This window comes from Periplaneta americana, chromosome 4, assembly GCF_040183065.1.
Source record: "Periplaneta americana isolate PAMFEO1 chromosome 4, P.americana_PAMFEO1_priV1, whole genome shotgun sequence".
In the NCBI taxonomy this organism is placed as follows: Eukaryota; Metazoa; Arthropoda; class Insecta; order Blattodea; family Blattidae; genus Periplaneta; species Periplaneta americana.
This window is the reverse complement of record NC_091120.1, coordinates 119,295,265-119,320,858: the sequence shown is the minus strand read 5'-3', so window position 1 is coordinate 119,320,858 and position 25,594 is coordinate 119,295,265. Positions and strand designations below refer to the sequence as shown.

Below are 25,594 nucleotides of genomic sequence, written 5' to 3'. Positions count from 1 at the left end.
CAGTAAGGAATCTGAACACGGCCGCAGTTGATTTATGTGGTAGATCAGGAATTAAATCAGGTCTTTTTAGTAAATTTTTCCAAGGACAATTTTCTGTAGTGTTTAATATTTGAACATTATAATTATTTTTAATTTTATTTTTATTTTCATAACTTCTTTGATTGAATAATCTGAAAAATTATGGTTCTGTTTTTGTTCAATTTTAGTGCCTTTCTTTGCTAGAATGTCGGCTCTCCCATTTCTGTTTATACCACAATGTGCGGGAATCCATCGAAGAACTACGATTTTATTTATACCTTGGATTTGTTTAATCATTGAATGGATTTATTTTATTTTTTTTCGTTTTAGGTTGATTTATTGACATTATTGATTGTATTGTGGCTCTAGATAGAGTCACTTAATATGACTATACTTATTCTTGTGAAGATGGATCCAAAGAAATAAATTTTGAAGGGATGTACAAATAGCATAGCTTGAACTTTTGCGTCAAAATTTGTGGTATTTTCCCCCATATTCTTATAGAAGAAACAAATACCACCTGCTCCAAGTCCTTAGGATATCCGCACGGGGGTGTGTGTGTGTGCGTGTGTGTGCGTGCGTGTTTTTTTTTTTCTTCTCATGTTAGAATTTTTGCTTCTTGTGGAGAAATAGTTAGATTTTAAGTTGTACTGTGTATCTACATGGTCAATGGTAAAAAATTCTCCGTTTGTTTAGCTATTCCTAGAGTTCCTTTCCATTGTGTCGAAAAAATACGAACCATGATGATGAAGCCACACCATGCAGTGAGTTTCAAATCATCAAGACCTTATTGAATTAAAATCTGGGGATAATTTTCAGATCAAATTCTGCAATTATGTGTGTTAATTCCGTCGTTAATAAAGTGTGCTTTGTTTTGTTCAGAAAACTTTGTCCAGCAAATTAAAATCAAGTTGAATTTCTGCTTGCACAAATAAAGCAAAAATCGTATCTTTCCTGTTTTCCCATAGTGAACATTGGTTTTAGTTTACAGGAATATGGACTAAGCTGTTTTCTTAAAATTCTTCATTTGTAACTCATTTGCAAATGCCTGGACACCTGGCTGACATGGTAAATTCCATAATAATTATTTATACTTATTTCATTATTTGCCTGAAACCTCAGCAGCAGTGATATCATTGAATTTTTTACTTTTGATTTTCCATACTTCTTCTTATCAGAAACAGAACCAGTTTCGTCATCCCTCCTGATTAAATCCCTATAATTACGAATGGAATATGGGCCTTCTCTTACTTCTATTGCTCTCATAATAGCATTGACCAGCTGTATCCTCAATGGCTTGAAACTTCAAAATGGTACCTATGGAAATGCAAATTATAACAAATGCAAAACACTCCATCAGGACTGTCGAGAAAATTTATGAGCCATAAGTAATCTTGTGAGTGAGTCCTCTTGAAAAAAGTTATTGAAAGTTTTTATAACCTAATGTTCTGAACACAATAGATATACACATAATGAATAATGAAACAAGCTGGTATACTAAGAGCCTTTTAAATATATGATACAGTTTTTATTCTGTAGAAAACATTTTCTTTTTCGGAAACACACTTTCAAAAGACCTTAGACCTAGCTGGAAATACATAATAAATTTCATATAAAATGACAGTGAAAAACTGATCAATTCTCTAGGCCTAAATGTTTATTCTTATTATTAAAAATGTAAAAAAGTAACATGTGACATTATTAAAACTCAATATTCCCATAATAATAAATTCATAAAGTGTATTGTCATATGTTAAGGAATTGGAGAGGAGAGCCAAACAATGCAATTTTTGTTAGACATTTGGGCATAGTGTCCCCACCTATGTAATGAATTGGAATTAAAAAAATTTGCAATTTACTTGAGTAGCTGTGTTTATATCAGTAAAGACAATGAAATCAAACAAAATACTTTACAGTCGAATCATAAGAATACGAACACCTGATTGCCTGCCAACAAATCAGACATCACAACAAGCAGTTTAACGTTGTGTACCCTTAGGAGGAGGAGTCATTCATCACATAATTATGTTGTTTAAGAAAATAGTTTGGGCTTGTTTTACCCATAATTCCTCAATGTTTAGTACCAGTACACTATATAGGTTCAGCGATATTCCTAAATAGTTGCAATATAGCTCTCCTTCACTTCTTTGATGCAAAATCGTCGATTATGTATTCATAATTTGAAGTTCTGGCTAGGTCACTCAGTTTTTATTGCCATATTGGTGATCTATATACATATTTTATTTCCTTCGTTTTGCTGGAAGAACTTTCAGTGTCAGTAACTGTTACTAGAATAATTGTACAGATTATTCAAATACTTGTAACAAAAAGTTCAGCTTGCTTAAGCTGATGGGCCCCAATGCATTTGCCTCCCTTCTCCCTCTTTGTCGGTGGCCCTGCACCTCATTATTTGTTAAACAGTTTTGTCACCTCAAATATTATAATATTTTATGACACTTTGAAGTTAGTTTTGAATGACCTTGTATATTTAGGTCGATTATAATGTCCCGTAGTTACAGAAAATTGTGAATGATAGTTCCTCACGATTGTAGCTAGTAGAATACAGTAGTATCATTTTCAATTACTTAAATTCTTACAAAAGCTCTGTTCTTTTTTTTTTTTTTTTTAGGTTTGAAAGACCAAGATAATCATGTTCCGAGACATGAAATCAACTTTCGGACAGACCAATACTGCTACAACATTCGGTAAGCCTCTTTTTTATTGTTTTTATTCAATACATTTTCACTGCTAGATACGTTTTACTTACTGGAACTTGGCATTACATGGAAATGTATTAAGTAAATTTCTTACGTAAGTTTGCTGTTTATTTATACAAAGAATAGGAGAAATCATCTTTTTTTCCATCTGGTATTGGATTGAAGTATAAGTCCATTTTACGTGCTTTTGTAAGAAATTTCTATTTAATTTTTAAAGTCCATCCTAGTAATATGTAACCAGATGGACTTCATTGTTCGACAACTTAGAAGATGTTAACACAACAATTGTCGATGGTTTAATCAGAGAATATAGTTATTTGGAGCAGCTGTCAGGTTGCTGATTTAGTGTAATGTGTCAATTGACATCCTTCAGTACCACAAGGTTTCTTGTCACAAATTGTTGGATGATGATAAAGCTTAGAACTTTGGAAAGGTAGAGTGTTTTATAGCTGGATTGTTACTGTTGATGAAATATGAGCTCATTACAATGCACTGAGTCCAGAGTGACCTCCGTGGAATGAAAACATACCACATCGACCTTCAAAGAAGAAATTTTATACCAGGAAATTGATGTTAATTACAAAAAGAAAGGAAGGTTATAGGCTGTTTAAACTCAATTTTGTGGGATAATCTATTGTTGACGAATAAAAAGAAGAATAGAAGGAAAGAATTTGAACATCATGGTGGAATATGTTATTCAATATGGAAGCAAAATTTGAATTATTAAAAAAAAATATATATATATATGATTTGGAAATGGATTATCTGAGAAGAGCAGCCAGTGTCTCAAGAAATGATAAAGGTTCTAATGAAGTAATTGGTAAGCTAATGAATGCAGAAGAAACTATACTAGGTAGAATAGAAGAGAGAAGTTTAAGATGGTAGGACATGTGGTAAGAAAAGGAGAAGACAGATTGCTGAAAGAAACTGTTTTTATAGAGACAACTATGGAGGAGAAAGGTCAAAGCCTGTCTGGGCTAATTACATGATTGAACTACTGGTTTCCAGAAATATAAGGATTTAAGATGCCTTGGAAAGACATACATGGATATTGGGAGTGGTAAGATGGCATTGTTTAAAATTCCTGAGGAGAAGAAGAAAGTGATGTTAATGACCTTTTAGGATGAGTAGGATGTAGTATTTACGAGTTTATAAAATAGGGGACACATGAAATACTAAGCAGTGTTGTACCTTTGGATGTTTAAAGGAGGCAATTCAAAGGAAACATCCATGTCTGCTGTTGTATAGAATATTTTTGCATCATGATAATGCACAACTGCATATTTTTAATACTACTAAAATTCTGCAGAAATATAGATGATAAATTCCCCAGCATCCTTTCTGTAGCGTGCACTTCACTCAAAGTGATTTTCACAATTTACAACCCTAAAAATGTGATGGAAAGAACACAAGACCAGAGTGATAAAATGTTTAAACTCCTGTACATATGTGATTGGCTATATTAAGCAGATTTCTTTCCAGGTGGTATCAACAGTTTTATAAGCAAGTAAGTTTTAGTTAAGTAGATTTTGTTTGAATCGGAAAATTTTATTCTTGACTTAATAAAGGCTTGATGTAACAATTAATATGTAATTTATAGATATCTCATGTATGATACTGTACTTCATGATATACTGATTTACCCATGAATATTTCTCAGCTAGTCATTATATAACAGAAACTAGTTTCCTCTGCGTTACTATACAGTTTCTCAATCACCTAAGAACATCCATGTCAAATTGTTAACTATTTGATATGGAGGAACAGATTCCTTCTATAGAATTTTCTCCCAGTCGCGGAAAAAATTATATGTTCTTTACATCTTGTCTTGGATTAGCAAGCAAGGATCAAATTTGGCCACAATCTGCTACGTGTTCAGCCCTTTGGGCAGAATTTGCTGGCATGTTCCACAAGAGAGTTGAACAATGCTAACAATCCTTCTGTATGTCCTACTGTACTACGTCATATTTTGATTTGTTATGTGCGATGAATGTTTATCCAAATGTTAATTCTTTATCAACATTGCTTCATGTTTAATTATTGTGACAACCACTCAAACCAACAGGCACTTTGGATTTCCAAGTTATACATTGTTCACAAAGGGTGTGAAAATTTACTTGGAATGTTGCACTAAGAAACAGTGACACGAATTTGGTAAAAGTTAAGTTTCCATCCTTCATAAATGTCTATGCTATCACGTGACAAGTGAGATTATCTTGTGCAATTAACATGCTTTTCTAGCTGATTGGATATTAGCTACCTACTCTTGACTGGGGAATAGTCAATTTTTTTTATAATCTTTTACTTAAGCTTTCATTTTGCAACCTTGAAATTTTTGTCTTTGTATTTGTGGCGTGGAGATATAAGAAAGAATGTGCGCAGTTTGAGGAGATTTTGAGAGGAACTAATTAACAGTTGCATTGTTAGATAAGAACAATTCTGGGACGAATATTTCTAACGAAGAATGAACAGAGCTCCATATGAGAGATAATTATACTATATTCAGAAACATCTATTGTCATCTTGTTCTGAAGATCTTCCACATTGATTATAATATAAACCCCTTCACATATGAAGAGTTCACTGCAAGAATGATGGATGTCATTTGGAATACATTTTACAGGAGAAGCAATTGAAAGTTTGAAATGCTTAGCGCTCAAAGCTTAACTGTGATTTTCCGATCATTACTGGACAATGACTATCAGTGTTAATGCCACATAACTCTCTATGTATATGTCTTAAGCTATGCATTGACAGTCTTGGTTCATTTTCGACAAGAAAGTGACATCCATCATTCTTGCAGTGGACTCTTCATATGTTACAGACGTTAAGTATATAGTGTACTGCCACTGCTTTATGAAAAAGTAAGAGGTATTCACCAGTTGTGACAAATTCAATGATCGAGCAGTATAACCTTTCCTACAAAGATATATTTCTCAGTCCAACTGCTGTGACACCTCATGAAAATCTGCACATGACAAATTTAATTTGGGATGTAATTCAGGTGTGGATATCTGCAGTGCTCGGGAAAAGTGACATAAGTCAGTTACCACAAACCTTTTTTGATAATTTATTGACAACTTACACTGGTTTATGTCGATTTGATTTTTTTATGTATGAATTATTGTAATGGGAGGAATACTTATATATTTTTTTCCAAGCGAGCAGATGTTCCGTAAGTTGTCAATAAATTATCAAAAAAGGTTTGTGGAAACTGACTTGTGTCACTTTTCCCAAGCACTGCAGATATATTGAATAGAAATTTAGGAACCAAGCACTGAATAGTTTTAAAATTTGCTTCCTTCCTTCTACAATGCAATTCAGTTATATTTCACTGCATTGAGTAGGTTACCTGTATGCAGAAAAATGTAGAAAATATTCACCATAATATGTTAAAGCAAATAAGCAAAAATCAAATATACTATTTGTTTTGTGAGTAATCTTACCTTACTCGTGGCTGTTACAATAAATAAGGAAAATTGTCCTGAGATTTTCTTGTATGAAGCTGATACGTCTATCAGTGAAGAAGGTTTTATACAATGAAAATGTCCTTTTCACATCGCATGATGTCACAGGTGCATGTGAAAAACACCACAACTCTTCTTCATTGAATTCCTCTTGTTACAGTTTTTTCACTATCACCAGACAGCATTTTGCTAATTTGACATATTGTTTTGTAACCAGGATTTTTTATTTAGTTCAGTACCTGACTAAGCTTATCGAATGCAATTTTAACAATACCGTGAGTTTCTGAAGACAATAAATTAAAAATTTGATCTATCAGAGAAAGTAAATATTCCAAAGAATTATTTCGATCCTGCAAATATGTTATAATTTCAGATAATTTAGAGAAGTGCTTATGAATATACTGGGTTTTTTTCTTGATGCCTTCTTCAGAAAAACATTCTTGAGCTATTGCATTGCTAGCTGCATCTTCCGCATTTAAGGAATCTAACACTGTTTTCATTTCACTGAAATGTTCTACATAGTATGACACTGCCTCTAACCACATACCCCAGCGAGTTAAACCTGGCCCAGGAGATAAAAGCAAAATTGCAAATAGTTCACGAAATTTTTTAACTCTAAGTGGCACCTTCACAAATAGACATTGGATACAAGTAAGTCCACGTCTTTATAATTGGCACTAATAGTTTCAGTGACACAATGTAAACCTTGAACAAGGCAAGTCAGGTGAATTAATATCGGACAAAGAACTTCTAATCCAACTCCCGCTCTAACTATATATGGAGCAGCATCACTGAGAAATAATAATACATTGTCATACTGTACTCCGCCTGGCCACAAGAAAGCTAACGAGTCATTGAAAAATTTTGCAACCATGCTATGATTTACCTGGCCAAGTACTTGAATATTTAAGAGGAATGATTTGCTGCCTGCTTTCATTGCACCAACTACAGCACTACATACACACTCTCCTGCTGCATCTGATGTCTCGTCTATTGAAATCCAGATATTTTTGTGTTTCAATGTACCCTGTGTACATTGTATGTACTTGTACTACGTATTGGTCTTATGTGCCTGCCCCTACCTCGGCGATACAATCACTGTCGAGCAATGAACTGAGTTATTTGTAGACAGAGGACGTGGTGTAAACAGCCGGGCGAGTACAAATACTTTTTACTGTTTTAATACTACATGTTACTGAGGATGATGTACTTGTCTTTAAATGTTGGAAGGACCACACAGCAGATTCCGTACAAGTTTCAACTTAATTTTTTGTCCGAGTAAATGTATTATGAAAGGGTATCAGCTTAAATAGCTTAAAAAATATCTTTGTCAATATTAAAACAATTATTTTATTTTGGGGAGTTATCACTGTACTTATATATATATTTTCTCTCTCTCTCTATCTCTCTCTGTGTGTGCGTGTGCGTGTGCGCACTTTTTCTTTCTTTTTTTTTAATTCTTATTAAAGTTTGTATTTTCATGTATAAGTGATCTTTTGATGTTAGTGTTGAGCATGAGCAAAGCGATCGCCTATCAGTAACATATTGAGTGGTGTTCCTGTAGTGAGTGAAGTCAGCTAGCTTTCCAAATTAGAAGTTTTCGTAACAGAAGATTCCAACAGAGGGACTCCACTGTACATCCTCAAAACACTGTGGTACATAATTTTTGCGTAATGTAGACTCATCAGGGATCCTTGTTTGTGTATTTTCCTAAGAAACTCCGAAGGTGAATTCCACAAAGCTATGTTGGCTCTAAGCACAAGTCTTTGGAAAAATCGTCACTTGAACTTGATTGTTCACCTACTTTGCTTGTAATCAATTGTTGAATTAGAGTACACTTCTTCTTAACCCTGTCCTTATGACGTGCTGTATTAATATGTTGCACAACTTCAAATTTTTTATTTTCAGAAACACTCTTTTCATATACGGGACAGAACGATGTCTTACAGTCTTCACTAGAAATATTTTTTCCAAACTCGTTCACTTATTTACATAACAAGGCAGATTGTGACAGGGCCACCGATAGGATTTATGGGCCCCTGTGCAATCTTGTGCTCGGGCCCCATTGAAAAAAAAAAAAGTTAAAAATGACAAGTTACCAGTTATTCTGACAATAATAATTATTCGCAAAATAAATAAAAGATAACCCCATACACAGATACGAATCTAAAAATATACACTTTTGTTACATTGAAAACTTTTAACAAAACTTCACATTAGCACAATATTTTATATTCATCACGCTTCTTTTGCAGTACGGCCTAAATAGTATGTTTCGTGACGAAACTTTCGTCTTTTCGTTGTCATTTGTTTCATTTCGTTTTCATTAAAAACTCACTATTCTTAAACAGCTGTAATTTCTGACTTGCAGGCCAACATCAACAAACAACTCTCCTTGAATTCACTGATGCAAAATCATCGATTATAATATCAAAATTTAAAGAACTAGCAAGATCGCTCTCCAGACAAAGGAGGCCAAGGTTACTCAGTCTTTCTTGACACATTGTTACTCTGAATACATTTTTATTTCCTTCATTTTGCTTGAAGTTGGTGAAATTGAGCGTTGCTAGTGAAGGTGCAGAAAATAAATCAATCTCAAGCCCGTCTGTTCAGGTTGTCAAAAATGAAGACAGTTCATATTTAGAAGTGAATATTGATGGTTGTGGCTGTCTAGAAAAAAAATTCTGATAACAGTATTGAATCAGAACGAGCAAACAATAGTAAAAATGATGTGATAATATGCGCAAGTGAAACAAATTTACCCACACCAGTTCCCAACTCTGAATCATGGCAAGTAACATGCGATCTTGGAAAACTAAAAGTGGCAGACAAATTGTGTCATTGAATGTGTTGTTCGAAAAAGTACCCCCAACCTGCCTAATAACCTTCCAAGTGAAGGAAAAAGAGCCTTTCCAGTATTATTTTCAAAACTCAAGAATGGAGAATGTGTTCCCAGAGACTGGCTAGTGTGGAATGAAATAAATCGGTCACTGTACTATTTTCCCTGATTTGTTTCACTCCACACTAGTCAGTCTCTGGGAACACATTCTCCATTCTTGAGTTTTGAAAATACTGTAATACTGTTTTTGGAAAGGCTCTTGTTTTCGAACAACACATTGGATGACACAATTTGTCTGCTACTTTTTAGTTTCCCAAGATCGCTCAATTTCACACCAACTTCAAACAAAGTTCTACCCCCTTTCTTAATATCTTCCAATTTTTCTGTCTCTCCTTGCGCTTCTCAGCTCCTGACTTATGTTTCTAATTGTCTATTGTCCACTGGTAACACTAATGAACAGAATTTACTAGGAAAACGACAACGAAAAGACGAAAGTTTCGTCACGAAATATACTATGTAGGCCCTACTGAAAAGGAAATGTAGTCCTCCAGCTTAGATTTGGGAGAGTCCACTAGCATATTGCGGCTGGCTGGCAGGGATTGGTAGTTACGAGGACAAGCCAATTGAACGTGTTCGGTACAAGCGATGGAAATATATTTCAGGCAAATTCCAGAGCCCTCAAGTGTCGTGTTGATGATTGTTAACGTGGGAATCCGATATTCTATTCTATAAAAGTTAAACACTTACATAATGAAGTGGTAATTTGTATTAATTCTACTATTGTTGGTTAATATGTCAGATTCCTGTAACAAATGTTCTTACAAAATTTTATAGTGCCAGTATGTATCTGTGAATAATTATTTGTGATAATAAAAAGTAATCAGACTCAATCTGACGGGCCCTTACTACTCACGGGCCCATATGCACTTGCCCCCTTTGCCCCCCCCCCCATCTCGGCAGCCCTGGATTGTGATGCTTTTGTGCATGGAATTCCTCAATTAAACCAATGCACCATTGACTTCCTCAAGTGTCAAGTATCGACACATAACTGAGCTGTGAGCTGAGAGATTGAGATTCTCAATGTGGAACTGACAGAAAACAGGAAAACACCAAACCATGTGAGGCCATGCCTACTACTGACTGGATTTGTTTTGACTTTATGACAGCTCATGGGGATTTCCTAGTTTCGTTTCTAATCTTAATTGTGCAATATTACTTCACAAGACACAAGGGTATTCCCCTGTTACGGGTATCGCCACCGTTCTAGAAGGATGAAAATATTTAATGAAAGCCAATCTGCGAATTGCTTACCTTATGCTTAAGTTATGGAATCTGCTGGATGATATCACCAGTAACACATGCACAGTACTGTCACTACTAAATATAATGGTGACTATTCTGGTTCACAGTTTTAATGACCCATAATATCACACACTGTAGACTTAAGACAGTATATAATTTACCTACACCAAAAATTATTCACCCTCTATTTATTTCGCACCTGATATATCTCCTGTTTTGTCCCTCTCATGTACTATATCTTCTTCACTGTTTTCCATTTCGTCTTAAATTATGATTCTTTCAATTCTTTCTTCCACAATACTGTCTTTCTCATTATAATGCTGTTTATTTTTTTGAATGCGATAGCTATGTCTTCCCATTCTTTCTGGCCGATTTGCTGAAACCTTTGCCGACGTAGATCTTAGACATCTTTTATTTTAAATGTCACATGCCTAATATCAACCACTGTTTGACGTCTGCGAAAATTAGGCCTAATTCAATAGGATTCAAGTCTGGATGATAAACTGGAAGTCTTAAGGCTCTGTTATTATTTTCAGCTAATATCCGGTCACTCAAATATGTTTTTTTTTTTGTGCTGATTTGTTCATTTTAATTCAATCATATAATTTTGTTTTAGTGCTATTTTCATCAAATGGAATGTGATGTCTTGTTAACCAGGCTTTCATGTCATTTTTTAAGTAATTTGATGTTGGGGGGGGGGGGGGAATTTTTCTAGTTGAGTGTGATGATATGATGCATTGTCAACAACAAGGATGCCATTAGGAGGTGAATTAGGTGTATTAACATGGTATGGAGCCATTAAGTGTAATTTTTGGCATTCATTTGTTTATGAAAATCTTCTGTTTTCAGATGAGATCTGTACATAAGGAGAACATTTGGTATGAAACCTTGCTTTCCACCTGCACGGACGTTTATAAGACATTCTTCTTTCATATTGCTATTGCATTAACTCATACTGTATTTATGTGCAGTGGAATTTAACTCAGAGAGCAGTAGGTTAGGATTGAATGGGACCGTCTTATGCTTATCTATTAATATTGTATTGATATATTACAATTTATTGTTCATGAACATTTTCGGCACATATATATGCCATCTTCAGATGTTAAAGTAGTCTTAATACATACTTGATAATGTCATAATGGTAAAACATGAGTAACAGCGACATAACTGTTCTATACTATTTGTTAATTGTTTTATTTAGTATGTGTGCTTAATTCATTACGAAGGGACAGTGTGTAATTAACAAATAGTATAGAACGGTTATGTCGCTGTTACTCATGTTTTACCATTATGGCATTATCAAGTATGTATTAAGACTACTTTAACATCTGAAGATGGCATATATATGTGCCAAAAACGTTCATGAACAATAAATTGTAATATATCAATACAATATTAATAGATAAGCATAAGACGGTCCCATTCAATTCTAACCTATTGTACTTTGCTTATCGGTCAAAACTTCAACAAAATGAGATCAGAGAGCAGTGTTTCTTTTCGTAGCACCATGTAGACATGGGTGGATGGATATTTCTTGCAACGAAGGCAATAAGCTAAAGAGGCTTGCTAGTTGGACAGTGAGTTACAGGTCATTCTTCAAGAACGGTGGTGATGTAAATACACACGCTATGTTTTATATTCAATTGATTTTAGATACTGTATTAATTAAGTACCAGTAATTAACTAAAGGGCAAAATTATAATCTAATATACCACATTCACGAGTAAAATATGCATTTTCCCCTGGAATATGCATTTATATGCATTATCAAACACTGGTCAAATTGTATGTAAAAGTGCCACTTACAAAGTATATTATTCCTGCTTTTAAATGTATAAAAAAGAACATGCATTTCCCATACACTGTATTGATGAGTGATGAGTTTGCTTAGCAAGAGAAAGCCACAGATTTCAAAGGTAGCATAGAAACATTTTACTTATGAAGATAACTTTATCAATTAAGTCATGTAATGATAGGTTCTGCCTAAAGTTCCTCGGTGGTAAAAATTGAATATAAGAATTAAGACAATGAGGATACTCTTTCTGATTGGTTGGACCCAACATACAATTAATAAATTTAGGTGCACTTATGTACTCAAAAACAAATTGGGTCCAGGAAATAATAAATTCCTCATTATCTCTAATATCTAGACCAGTGTTTCACAACTTTTTCCTACTAATGGCACACCCTAGATGGACCTAGACTCAACATGGCACACCCTAGACAGACCTAGACTCAACATGGCACATCAAAATATTAATCACCTCAAAAACATATAATGCGACTTTCTTAACATAATTACGTAACTTATATCAAATTTATTATCATTATTATTACTACTATTTTATTATTATTATTATTATTATTATTATTATTATGATGATTATTATTATTATTATTATTATTATTATTATTATTATTATTATTATTATTATTATTATTATTATTATTATTATTATTATTATTATTATAAAACAAATCGACTCTTGCATTTATTAAAAATTAACGAACTTTAATTCACTGTAAAAAATACTTGTTTGTATTACTAATATTAAAGTAAATAACTCTACTCATACCTTCAATGTGATACTTTGGCCTGCTTAGCTGCACACACACATCGCTGATCTGTGGCGGAATCGTTGACAGTGAAAGCCCCATTTCTTCATCGATGGATTTGAGTCTCTTCCTCTTTGATGTTTTAATTTCAGTTAACGTACGTTCACACATATATGTAGTTGAAAATGGCAATAACATATTAACTGCCATCTCGGAGATAGCAGTGTATTCACTCCTTATTGACAATCAAAATATTTCCAGAGGCACTTCGAGAAGTTTTAATTTCAATGTTCTGTCCGCTTTTAAATCTGCTAGTTCCTCTTGTCTGAGTATATTATTTGGAAGATGTTTTGAATCCACAATGAATGGATCACGAACCCTGACGAAATTTTGAACACTCCCAAAATAATTCTTAAACTCCTGCTGCAAGATTACTAAATGTTCTTTAATTAAATCCATCAACACTTCATGATCATCAGCAAGGGATCATACAGTTGGGAACATCTTAAATGACCCATTATCAATAATCTGTATCCACAAATTCAGCTTATTCATAAATCCTTGAATCTTATCCATTCCTGTCAGAATATTTTCGTTCCTACCTTGCATTTTTCTGTTAAGCTCATTGAAATGTACGAAACTATTGGAAAGATATGCCAACTTATGTCAACTTAGATACCTATTCACATCTGCAAATAAATCTGCATATACATGTCCCTCAATAGTAAGAAATGCAAGTACCTCCTCTTTAAGGTCAAACATTCGCGCTAACACTTATCTCATGATAACCATCGCTCTTCTATATGTAGCGGGAGTATAGTGTGCGCTGATCTCATTTTCTGACACAAAACGGGAGAAAAAAGGCCGCGTATTTAGGGGCCATGACTTTATGATGTTCACGACTTCTACTACTTCGTCCATCACAATTTTCAGAAGAGATGACAAAGACTTAGCAACAATTGATGAGACAGTGGTGGCTCCATATGTTAGGATTTACTTTACATACTTTAGCCATGAATCCTTTCACTCTGCCTGTCATAGAAGCAACTCCGTCTGTACAAACAGTAATGCAATCCTCCCATGTTAATTTATCACAAACCACATATTCATTAGTTGTACGAAATATTTCTTCACCGATTGCTTGCTCGGACAGTTCTTTGTAAAAAAAAGAAATTACTTGTAATTACATCCCCATCAATGTACCGAATGTAGGAAAGAAGTTGCGCGTGACTGCTAATATCGGTGGACTTGTCGATCTGAAGTGAGAACTTCTGACTGCTTTTTATTTTCTCCATCATAATGTCTTTGATGTCACTGAACATGTCACTAACTCGGTGGCTGATTGTGTCAACAGAGAGAGAAATTTTTTAATTTCACTAACAGCTTCTGAACAGAGGATTATTTTCACCATTTCTTTACAGGAAGGCATTAACATGTTTCAGCTATTGTGTTTTTTTATAGCTGGCTTCCTGTACTTCTTACAAAACACTACCGACATTGTCATGATCATCATTTGTTTTTTATTTTGTTCCAACAACTGATGAAAATAATTCACATCTATGCTTGACAGAAAGGAATGTTTTGTTAACAAATGTCGTTTCAATTTACCAGGAAACATAGCATTACTGAGTTTTTCACCACACACAACACACTCAGGGTTTTGTCACCACACCAAAAAAACCCGTAACACAAATAATTATCACTATATTGCTGGTCATTTGTTATCACGTGAAACCAAATGCATTCGTGCGCTGTAATTCACAGTAAGAACCTTATGATGGGGTTAAGCAAACTAGGTAGCTTGCAAGTAAGAACCTTATGATGGGGTTAAGCAAACTAGGTAGCTTGCAAGTCGAAGTGTAGTGAGGGAGGAAAGCTTCTCAGTCTACTTTTTCCTTCACCTCATGTGCAGGTAAATTTCACGAGATACCAAATGGCCTATCTGCAAAAATATATGTATGAAAATAATTTTATTTTAATTTTAATTCATTATTATTTATTTCTTACAATAATAGGTAAAAGTTTGCATCACACCTTTCTTCTTGTAGAGGCACACCAGTTGCGGAACACTGGTCTAGACTCTGAGTCCTTCTATAATGAGAGTTGAGATGTATATCCCATCAACAATTGAAATATGTAATTATTTGATAGTACTAAAGATGGAAAAACAAATCCCATATGAGAAGTAAAACCATTGTCCTATATTACATATTGTATTTATTTACTTTACTTATGGCTTTTAAAGTACCTGGAAGTTCACTGCTGCTCTCACATTAGCCTGCCATGGTCCCTGTCCTGAGCAGTATTAATCCAATCTTTACCATTGTATCCCACCTCCCTCAAATCTATTTTAATATCAACCTCCCATCTATGTCTTGGGTCGACCTGGTTGGCGAGTTGGTATAGCGCTGGCCTTCTATGCCCAAGGTTGCGGATTCGATCCCGGGCCAGGTCGATGGCATTTAAGTGTGCTTAAATGCGACAGGCTCATGTCAGTAGATTTACTGGCATGTAAAAGAACTCCTGCGGGACAAAATTCCGGCACATCCGGCGATGCTGATATAACCTCTGCAGTTGCGAGCATCGTTAAATAAAACATAACATTTCTATGTCTTGGCCTCTCCAAAGGTCTTTTTCCCCCCAGGTCTCCCAACTAACACTCTATATGCATTTCTATTATATATTCTATTCAGATATTAAACAAATGTGATACATAATTTTATAATGTATTATATAATAGTGTGCTTCCCCAAAGTGAAAGTTGTGATGCGAACTTTTACCCATTATTGTAAGAAATTAATAAAATTAATTAACATTAAAATTAAATTTTCATAAATATATTTTGCGTATAAGCCATTCAGTATCTCGTGAAACCTACCTGTGCATGAGGGGAAGGGAAAAGTGGACTGAGAAGCTTCCCTCCCCGCTACGCTTCGACTTGCTAGCTTGCTCGCTTACCTCCACCATGAGGTTCTCACTATGAGTTAGGGCGCATGAATGCATTTGGTTTAATGAGATAACGAATGACCTTCCATAGAGGGAATTTTATAAACGGAAAATAATTGTCGATTTTAAGTCAAATGGTACTTGTTTATTCTTTATTATAAGGTAGCTGAACTTATCGTAAAGGCTAAAAAGAAACACACACAATAGCTGAAACATTGTTAATGTCTGCCTGTAAAGAAATGAGGAAAATAATTCTGGGTTCAGAAGCTGCTAGTGAAATTAAAAAAATTTCTCTCTCTGCTCACATTGTCGGCTGCCAAATTAGTGACATGTATAGTGACATCGAAGACATTATGAAGGAGAAAATAAAGAGCAATCAGAAGTTCTCACTTCAGATCGACGAGTCCACCGATATTAGCAATCACGCACAACTAATTTCCGACATTCGGTACATTGATGGGGATGTAATTGCAAGTAATTTCTAGTTTTGCAAAAAACTGAGTGAACAACCGATGAAATATTTCGTACAACTGATGAATATTTGGTCTTCAATGAATTAATATGAGAGGTTGCATTAGTGTTTGTACAGACGGAGCTGCTTCTGCGACAGGCCGAGTGAAAGAATTCGTGGCTAAAGTACGTGAAGTAAATCCTAACATATGGAGCGACCGTTGTCTCATTCACCGTGTTGTGTATATCAGTTCTCGATGTCCGTGCGTCCTACTTTAAATGGTTCAAACCTACCCACGCAAACGAGAGTCGCTGCTGTCTCTCTCTCAGAAAGCAGGTTGGCTCGCTTTTTTCCCTCTTGTGAGGGAGAAAGCAAAGATCGCGCGGCGACGAGTCACGTTGGCAGTAGAAATGTGTAGTGCCTGGGAGGCACTGTGACGTCAGCGGCGTCCTCAACCACCATTATTTCGAGGGGTATAAATACAGCTGGGACATGAGACGGATGCAGCTCCCAGCCTATATTAGAGACCTAAAGATTGCCCGCAATAGAGCCAGGACATTTTGGAAGAGTACTAGGTTAGATGAGCATAGAATAGAAATGAACTGCTTGTGCAGACGGATCAGTGAGGCAGTCCTCCACGAAACGGTCGTGGATGCTTGGAAATCCAAGGTTGAGACGATGGACAGCAGAAACATGTCAGATGTCTGGCGTGTATCTCGAACTCTGTCCAATCCGTCTCAATCTATACACCCATTAATAGTCGGTCCAGATGTCACGGCTTTTACTCCTGAGGAGAGGGCTACCGCACTGGCAGACGTTCTAGAGACCACTTTTCAATCCGTGGAACAAAATTTAAACTTGCCCCATGTCAGAGCTGTTGAGGAATCGGTTCGAGACCTCCTTAGCAGGGAGCCGGAAAATGGGATACGACCTGCGAACACCGACGAGGTCGCCCATTTCATTCGTCGTCTCGGCCCTCATAAGGCTGCAGGAGCTGACGGTATCCAAGGAATTATATTGCAGCATCTCCCAAGGTCAGCTATGAAGCGCATAGCAGAGATAATTAACATCTTGGCTTCCGGTCACTATCCCATTCCCTGGAAAGAGGCCCACGTAGTTCTCTTTCCAAAGCCCGGAAAGGATAAGACGAATCGAAGCAACTATAGGCCTATTAGTCTCCTCAGTTGTCTCACACAAACTGGCGGAGCGAGTCATACATAGACGCCTCACTGAAGTAATGTTGCCCCAAATCAGGAACGAGCAGTTCGGTTTCCACCCTGGTCGTTCCACTACACTCCAGGCACTCCACATGACGGAGGACATTACCTGGGCTATAAGCACGAAGCGTGTCATAGCTGCAGCTTACCTGGACATCGAGCGAGCATTCAACAAGGTTTGGCATGAGGGACTCCTCTTTAAGTTACTGGGCATGGTAGTCCCAGATGGAATGGTACGTCTCATTTCAGACTACCTCCGAAGCCGTACATTCAAAACCCGTGTAGGCACTAGTTTCTCCACTTCCCGTGAAATTCACGCAGGAGTCCCACAGGGTTCCATTATCGGTCCCATACTTTTCAATATATTCATTAATGACCTCCCATTTCGCTATATCCACGGCAGAAGTAGTCATCTGTATATCTATGCAGACGACACTGCCCTCTTGGCGATGGGCAAAACCTATAGATTAGCGTCCCGTAGATTGCAGTCGATCTTAGATCACCTCCAGCTGTGGTTCCACGACTGGAGAATTAAGGTCAATGTAGAGAAATGTCAGGCCATACTCTTTTCACTAAGAGCGAGGCTCGAAGACATACAACCACCACCCACACTTTTCGGACAAGATATGCCGTGGATGAACCAAATTAAATATTTAGGGATGATTATGGACTCTCATCTCACCTTCCGAGATCACATCCAATCCCTTCTTCGTAAGGCCAATGGGCTGATAGACACTATCCCATTCTGGTGGCCTTAACTCCTGACAGCCTGTGGGTAGGATTTACCATGTATAAGGCCCTCATTCGCTCTGTCATTACCTATGCTGCACCCGCATGGGGGTTTGCGGCAGTGTCCCATCTCCGTAAACTCCAAGTTATCCAAAACCAGGTGATTCGATTCATTACTCATCTCCCCCGAGTCGCCTCGAGAAGGAAGTTCCATGATGAACTAGACTTGCCAACCATTGACGAGTTCATTGCTCGACTGGCTAGGAACCTGTATGCGGAAGCTCGTGCTAAATCCAACCCGCTCATATCTGGCCTCGGCCAGTATGGTCCCAGGTTACGGCTTAGACACCAGACAGGTCCATTAGCTATACTCTTGAGACAGGAGGACAGGAAGGCTGGCATTACTCCCAGGTTTTGGTAGTCACTACTCAACTCCATGAGACTCCTTGGATAGTGCAACCACTTTGAAATGATCTTGTCTTAACTGGGCTAAACAATATCCCTCCCTGCAATATCTACACTTGTTGATCGATGGAACTATCATAGAGCCAATTGGCTAGTATATATCCATCGATTCATAGAGTCATTACCTAAGAGCCAGCTGGCTAGTATCTGAAATTGAAACAACTCATCCTGCCTAAGTAAGGTTTTTCCGTGGTTTTCTTAAAGCGCTAAGACAAATGTCGGGATGAGCCCTAAAAAAATGGGCCACGGACCTGCATTCATATCCCCATGACTCCTTTAATTACTCTAAATTAATTAATAATTTCATCAATCATAAATTCATAAATCAATCGACCTCCTACCTAAAAGCCAAATTGGCTAGTCTCTTATATTGAGACAACTCATCCTGCCTAAGGTATTTGCGTGGTTTTCCTAAGGCGTTAAGACAAATGTCGGGATGAGCCCTAAGAGAAATGGACCACGGACCTACATGCCCTTCCCCATAAATTCCCCCTTTTTTCTAACAAACGACGTAATGCCCTAGTTCAGAGACTATAAAATTACGAAATACATGTGCAAGGTCACTCATGTAGTCGCAATGCGAAAGGACAGGGAACCTTTCAATTTGCAGATTCAGAATTCACGACGTCTCTCCTGGCGGTCTTCACCTGCCTTGTCATCGAACAACAGACAACAGTCTTCTCGACTACTCCTGCACTGCGAAATGACACAGTTCATTTCAATGTGCAGATTTACACCAGCCATTTCCTCCTCGTCCCATTACGTGATCACTTTGATCACATTTCCTTCCCCCTCCCGTATGTGGTACCTAAGAGGTTACTGCCCGTGTCTCACGTCCTGAACCGAGAGCTCCCTAGTGCTTATAACCACACCTCTTAGGTCTGCTCGGACCGGCACGGCAGTTTGCAGCGTGTGGCACGGCAGCATATTACATGTGCTGAAAACATTATCCTATGCCATTGCAGGAGTCTTTTCTGTTTATAATACTGGATACTCTAATCGTGGTTACCACTATCGCTATTATCTCTGATGGCGATGGCGATGTAAGTACACACTAGGCCCCTCTTCGTTCAGTCTGGACAATTGCTGAATTGCCATAGAGCAGCATTTCTCAAAGTATGTTCCGGGGTTCCGTGAGCCCTATATGATTTTAAATTTTGTTTTATACTTTTTTTACTTAGTTATTTAACGACATTGTATCAACTACTAGGTTATTTTGCATCGATGGGATTGATGATAGCGAAATGGTATTTGGCGAGATGAGGTCGGGGATTCGCCAAAGATTACATGACATTCACCTTACGGTTGGGGAAATCCTCGGGGAAAAAATCGAACCAGGTAATCAGCCCAAGAGGAAATCGAACCCGCGCCCGAGCGCAACTCTGGATCGATAGGCAAGCGCCTTAGCCGACTGGGGTGCTTCGATGGCTATTTTATATTTAGTGGCTACTATAAAAATATATAAATGTTACGAAAATATGAATCAATAATAACATGAAACCACCGATGATGATAATAATAATAATAATAATAATAATAATAATAATAATAATAATAATCCAAGAATATGCGTAATAATAATATTCCAATAATATGCGTAATAACACTATGTTTAGGCCTAATGAACATCTAAAACGGAAAATACCCATAATACTTATGGGACATTCCATGTAAATGTCAACCAGATGATGTGATTTTGAATTGTTCAATCTTTGAACGAAAAACAATTCACAGGGTTCAGGGCATCTGGATACTTCTGTCTGCACATTATTTTTTCTCTAAAAATTTAAATACAGCAGTTGGTAGACCTGTTTCCACGATCGTGAAATGTTAATTTCATGAACCACATTTAGTTCCTTGATTTCAGAAGAAAATATATCATATCAGAAGCAAGTAAGTACAATTATTATACTTGACAGTTAAACTATGCCTTATATACTACTAATTAGCAAAGGTTTGATTATATAATTTCCTTTCTTCATTTCAGAATTAGTCTGATCTGAAATACTGACAAAAATGTGTGTCCGTGACATCCCGGAATCAAAATTTCTTAACTGTAAAGCTATAATTATATATACGAAATTACAATTTTCCCTACAAAGCAGGCTTTGGCGAGGCTCCATTATAGAATACAAAGAACTCTCATTTGTTGAAGAAATCTGATCTTGAATAATAGCATTAAAAATGTGTGTCCGTGACGCTTGAAATTGTTTTTCTCCCCTGTCGAACTATATTTAGAGGTAGAAACTTAAAAACTTCCCCTACTAAGCAGGGCCTAATACAGCATAATCACTTAATACTTGAAACATAACCTATACTATTAACAGAACTTAAATGGGTGTTATGAACAGTCAGTGTAATGCATGTGGTTACATAATATATTCTTTCTCAGATTCTGAAATGTATGTTTTTTCACTGTAGCATGTCGTCTAAAGAAAGGACACGCAAATACAGAGAAGCTATGTCTGATGCAAAGAAAGAAGAAGAAAAAAAAAAGAACAGCGAAAAAAAGCGTCAAGCAAGAAAAATGCTATCAGAAGATAAGAAACGTTTAATTCGCCTAAAGAACAAAGAACGCATGTGAGCATTAAGACAACAGAGAAAGAACAGTCAACCAATGCAAGTTACAACATTTAGTTCTTCACCAGCTTATAAATCTCGACAAAGTCTGGGAAAAGCTGTGAAGCGCATACAAAGAAACCTGCCTAACAGCCCACGTAAAAAATTAGCTGTTGTCCGGAAACTTGCAGATGATTTTGGTGTTAGCTCTAAATCAATAATATATAGAAACAGTGGGTTGTCTGCTGATGCCACTTTATATGTTCATCAGTTTTACGAACGAGATGACATATCTCGACAATGTCCAGGAATGAAAGAAACAATTATGGTTAGAACCACTGAAGGAAAAAAGAAGATGCAAAAACGAAACCTCTATTTGTCTCTCTCAGAAAGTTACGAGATTTTTAAAAATGAAAATCCTGATATTAAAATTGGTCTGAGCAAGTTCTGTTCCTTAAGAGCTGAGCATGTCCTATTGTACAGTCAAACACCAGCCAATGTTTGTGTGTGCCAACGTCATGCAAACTTTCAGTTAATGTTACAAACAATTTCTGAAACCTGTAAGGCAGTGCCAAAAAATCCTCGTGAATTCTGTCAACTTCTTGTGTGTGATATCTCTGACAAGAAATGTGTAATGGGTGATTGTGAAAAATGCAAAAATAGACCTCACTGGGATGAAATACTTGTAACAGAAAATGATGATGATATATATGAGGAGATCACCTGGTTTCAGTGGGAAAAAACTGAATCTGGCACTGTGCAGAAGGTAGTATCACATGGCACAGTAATTACAGCAATAGAGAAAATGCATAGTATGTTGCAAGATTTTATTTTGCATCTGTACATCAAAGATAAACAATCTACTTTCTTTAACACCATTAGAAATAACATTAAAGAGCATGAAGTAGTGATGCAGGTTGACTTCAGTGAAAATTATACTATTAGGCACCAAGATGAGGTCCAATCAGCTCATTGGGGGTCTGATCAAGTGGCCATTTACACATCTGTAGTCTGGACCCCTACCTCAAAAGAATCATTTGCCTTCATTACAGACTATTTGAACCATGACAAGTATGCTACACACTGCTTCAATGACACAATCATAAATACCCTTGTGTCTAAATACAGTGATCTACAAAATATTCACATATTTTCAGATGGTGCTGCTCAGCACTTCAAACAAAAATACACTCTGTGTAATATGACTCTACAAGAGAAGGTGAAATGTACATGGCACTTCTTTGCCAGCTCCCATGGAAAGGGAGCTGTCGATGGAATAGGGGGAATGTTGAAACACTTGATATGGTGCAAGGAACGTGCTGGTCGAGTACATATATCCTCTGCTGAGGACTTTGCAGAAGCAGCAACTCTTCTAATGCCTACCACAAATATCATACATTTTCCACAAGAGAAAATTGAAGAAGTTAAGCCTACATTAGATGAAAAATGGAATAACATTCAGCAAATACCCAGTCTTCGTCAGTTTCACTGTATTGAATCAGACGGAAAATACAAAATTAAGTGCCTGCTAACATCAAATGACTCTGAAACATCGTTTGTGGAGCTTAGAAAACAAGTCAGTCCTTCACCAACACAAGTCTGTCTTCCCGAAACTCTTGAAAAATCATCTCTCAAAGCAGGAGACTGGGTTATTGTCTCATATCCACTTAAAAAGTCATGCAGAAAATTTGTTGGCCAGATTATGGATGTTCAGGAATCTGATTTTAGCATTAAATATTTAAGATATAATGCTAAGAACAATCTCTTTCATTGGCCAGCAAATGAAGACATAGACTGTGTTTCTTTTGAATGTATTGTTGCTAAGCTTCATGAACCTGATCTTACAATGAGAGGTGGCTTTGTTCAATTTCATGAAAATCTTTTAGGATTTGATTTATATTCTTAAATTAATTTGTCATTTTAGCAATCATTTATTATAGAAAAAGTGACTTCAGACTAAGCTAATGGAATCTAAATTAACTTTCTTCATACATTAGACTGAAATGTAATCCAATTTAACTTAGCAGTCATTTTTGTGTGCTCCTCTATTGTAGGCTTACAGCCTACCTACTTTTTTGCATTATTGTAATTTTGAATTTCTGTTGTATTTATTGTGTTCTTAAAATGCTCATATTTGTAGATGACATATTTATATGTATAAACATTTATAATAGACATTGTAATAAGTCTTCATTATTAGCACTTTATGTTAAACAATATAATAAACAGTGTATAATAATATTATACATTGCATTATTGTAATTTTGAATTTCTGTTGTATTTATTGTGTTCTTAAAATGCTCATATTTGTAGATGACATATTTATATTTATAAACATTTGTAATATACATTGTAACAAGTCTTCATTATTAGCACTTTATGTTAAACAATATAATAGTGTATAATAGCATTATAAACACAGTGTGTGTTTCCGTGACATTTCTGTGTGTGTCCGTGACAATAAATATTAATCGATTACAATGTACACAGACGATTTTCAGTTTAATGTCTAGTACCTAATAGTGCCTTGTTCATTGCTGTTTAGGGTAGTATTGTGAATAAATAAACATTGTTATTAAATTCACAGAAAAGTTTCATTGCTCACAAGAGTAACAGAATTTTACACTGTGTGAGGTGTGTCCGTGACAGATACATTAATCCAGATATTTTAAATTTACACTTGATTATAAACCATGAAATTTTACTCAAAGAAACTGCTATATGTAATGTTTTGTTCTGTCATATCTTGAACCTGAAAAAAGCCAATGAATTTAAATAATTATAATATGAAGTGTCTGATGTGTGTCCGTGACTAAATGGAATAGCCCTTATGACTTTCATCACTAGATTCTCTGCGTAGGCTATGTGTCCACTAAAACAAAATACCGAAAAGACAAAATGCAGAAGTATAGCATAAATGAGACTACAACTTTCCGCCATAAAACCAGATTGTAGGCTTAAAAAGCAAATACATTCGTCCCACTGAACAGAATTATTGAGATACTAGCTCTCACTTGTCTGTTAACTATTAAATACTAATAAAATATTACAAGGATTCCGCAATTAGACTTTAGATTAAAAGGGGTTTCACGGTGGAAAAACGTTTGAGGAACACTGCCATAGAGGAAAGGGTTTACAGATGTGTTGTACACGTGACAACTGTAATCGCCATTAAGTCGATAAGCTCAAGTAGAGACTGTAGCCTACAACTGGTATTAGTGTTTAGTTACAGGAATTGATAAGTAGGACATAATTTGTTTTGTGAGGAGACAGCCTATACATTCGCTTGTCCATGGCTGATCTTGCTCCATAGCTGACGAAAGGAATCCTGAAAAGGCCGATGTGTTGAACGTAGGGTAGTAGGCACATGCGGTACACAGGACCTCCCACTCACTCCCTCTGCCTCTCGCCCCGCAAAGAAACAGCTCAGGAAGTGAGGCACGGGCAGTACGTCAATTTTCGGTTTTCCCCTTCAAAATTTTCTAGAGCTCCTTCAGTGGAGCAGTGTAATCTGGAGTGAGACTAGTGGCCAACAGGCTTGGAGCTCACATATTTAGTTTCTTGCAGCCCCTAACCCCTTGTTGTGTACGTTTTAAATTTGTCCTCCCAGTTCTCCTCTTTCAATTCAGTTCAATTCAATTCAAGTCTAGGGACACTCGTTCGCTGGATGGCAAAGGGGTAGCTCTAACGCGACCTCGTCACTAGCAGCAGTCTTCCAACCAGGCCTACGCTATGGTTGTCTTTTGTTCGGACGTGTCCATACACGGCCACCACTCGGGAACAGGGAGCCCATCTGCGCCCCTGTCTCCTGTGCTCTTCTTACATCACTGAATCTCTCACCTTTTTCGTACTCTATAGTTATTCCTTTCCTCCTATCTCACTACAGATCTCCGCTTTCTTATTTTCCCTGCCCTTAACAGTTCATGCCCCGGCTTGTTAATAAACCACAGTTCTCTCCTGATAACCCCCCCCCCCCTCTGGTGTTGGTAAGTCGTTTAGTACGCTGTGTTGATCCTCCGAACGCTAGAGGCCACCAAACCCCCCCTCTAGTGTCGGTAAGTCGCATAGTACGCTGTGTTGATCCTCCGAACGCTAGAGGCCACCATTCCTCCCCCTCTTGGAGTCGGTAAGTCGCACAGTGCTCTGTGTTGATCCTCCGAATCCAAAGGGGTGTGTTCTCGAACGTCGATAAGTCGCACAGTACGCTGTGTTAGATCCTTCGACCTAGAGAATCAACCATCAGCCCGATTCCATCTCTCTCGTTATCCTGCCCACCCCACAACACACATGAAAGCAAGCTGATTTTCCCCAGGCACTCCCGTTAC

General features: G+C 36.7%; 1 protein-coding gene across 4 annotated transcripts in view; it reads left to right on the top strand.

Annotated features, from left to right (window-relative positions):
* Nup98-96 (nuclear pore complex protein Nup98-96) overlaps window positions 1-25,594 on the top strand; it is a 431,225-nt gene that overhangs the window by 54,975 nt on the left and 350,656 nt on the right. For all 4 annotated transcript variants that reach the window (XM_069823886.1, XM_069823885.1, XM_069823884.1 and 1 more), the window contains exon 2: window positions 2,648-2,723. In XM_069823886.1, coding sequence (XP_069679987.1) covers window positions 2,669-2,723 — 55 coding nt within the window. In that variant the 5' untranslated portion in view covers window positions 2,648-2,668. The remainder of the gene's footprint in view (window positions 1-2,647; window positions 2,724-25,594) is intronic.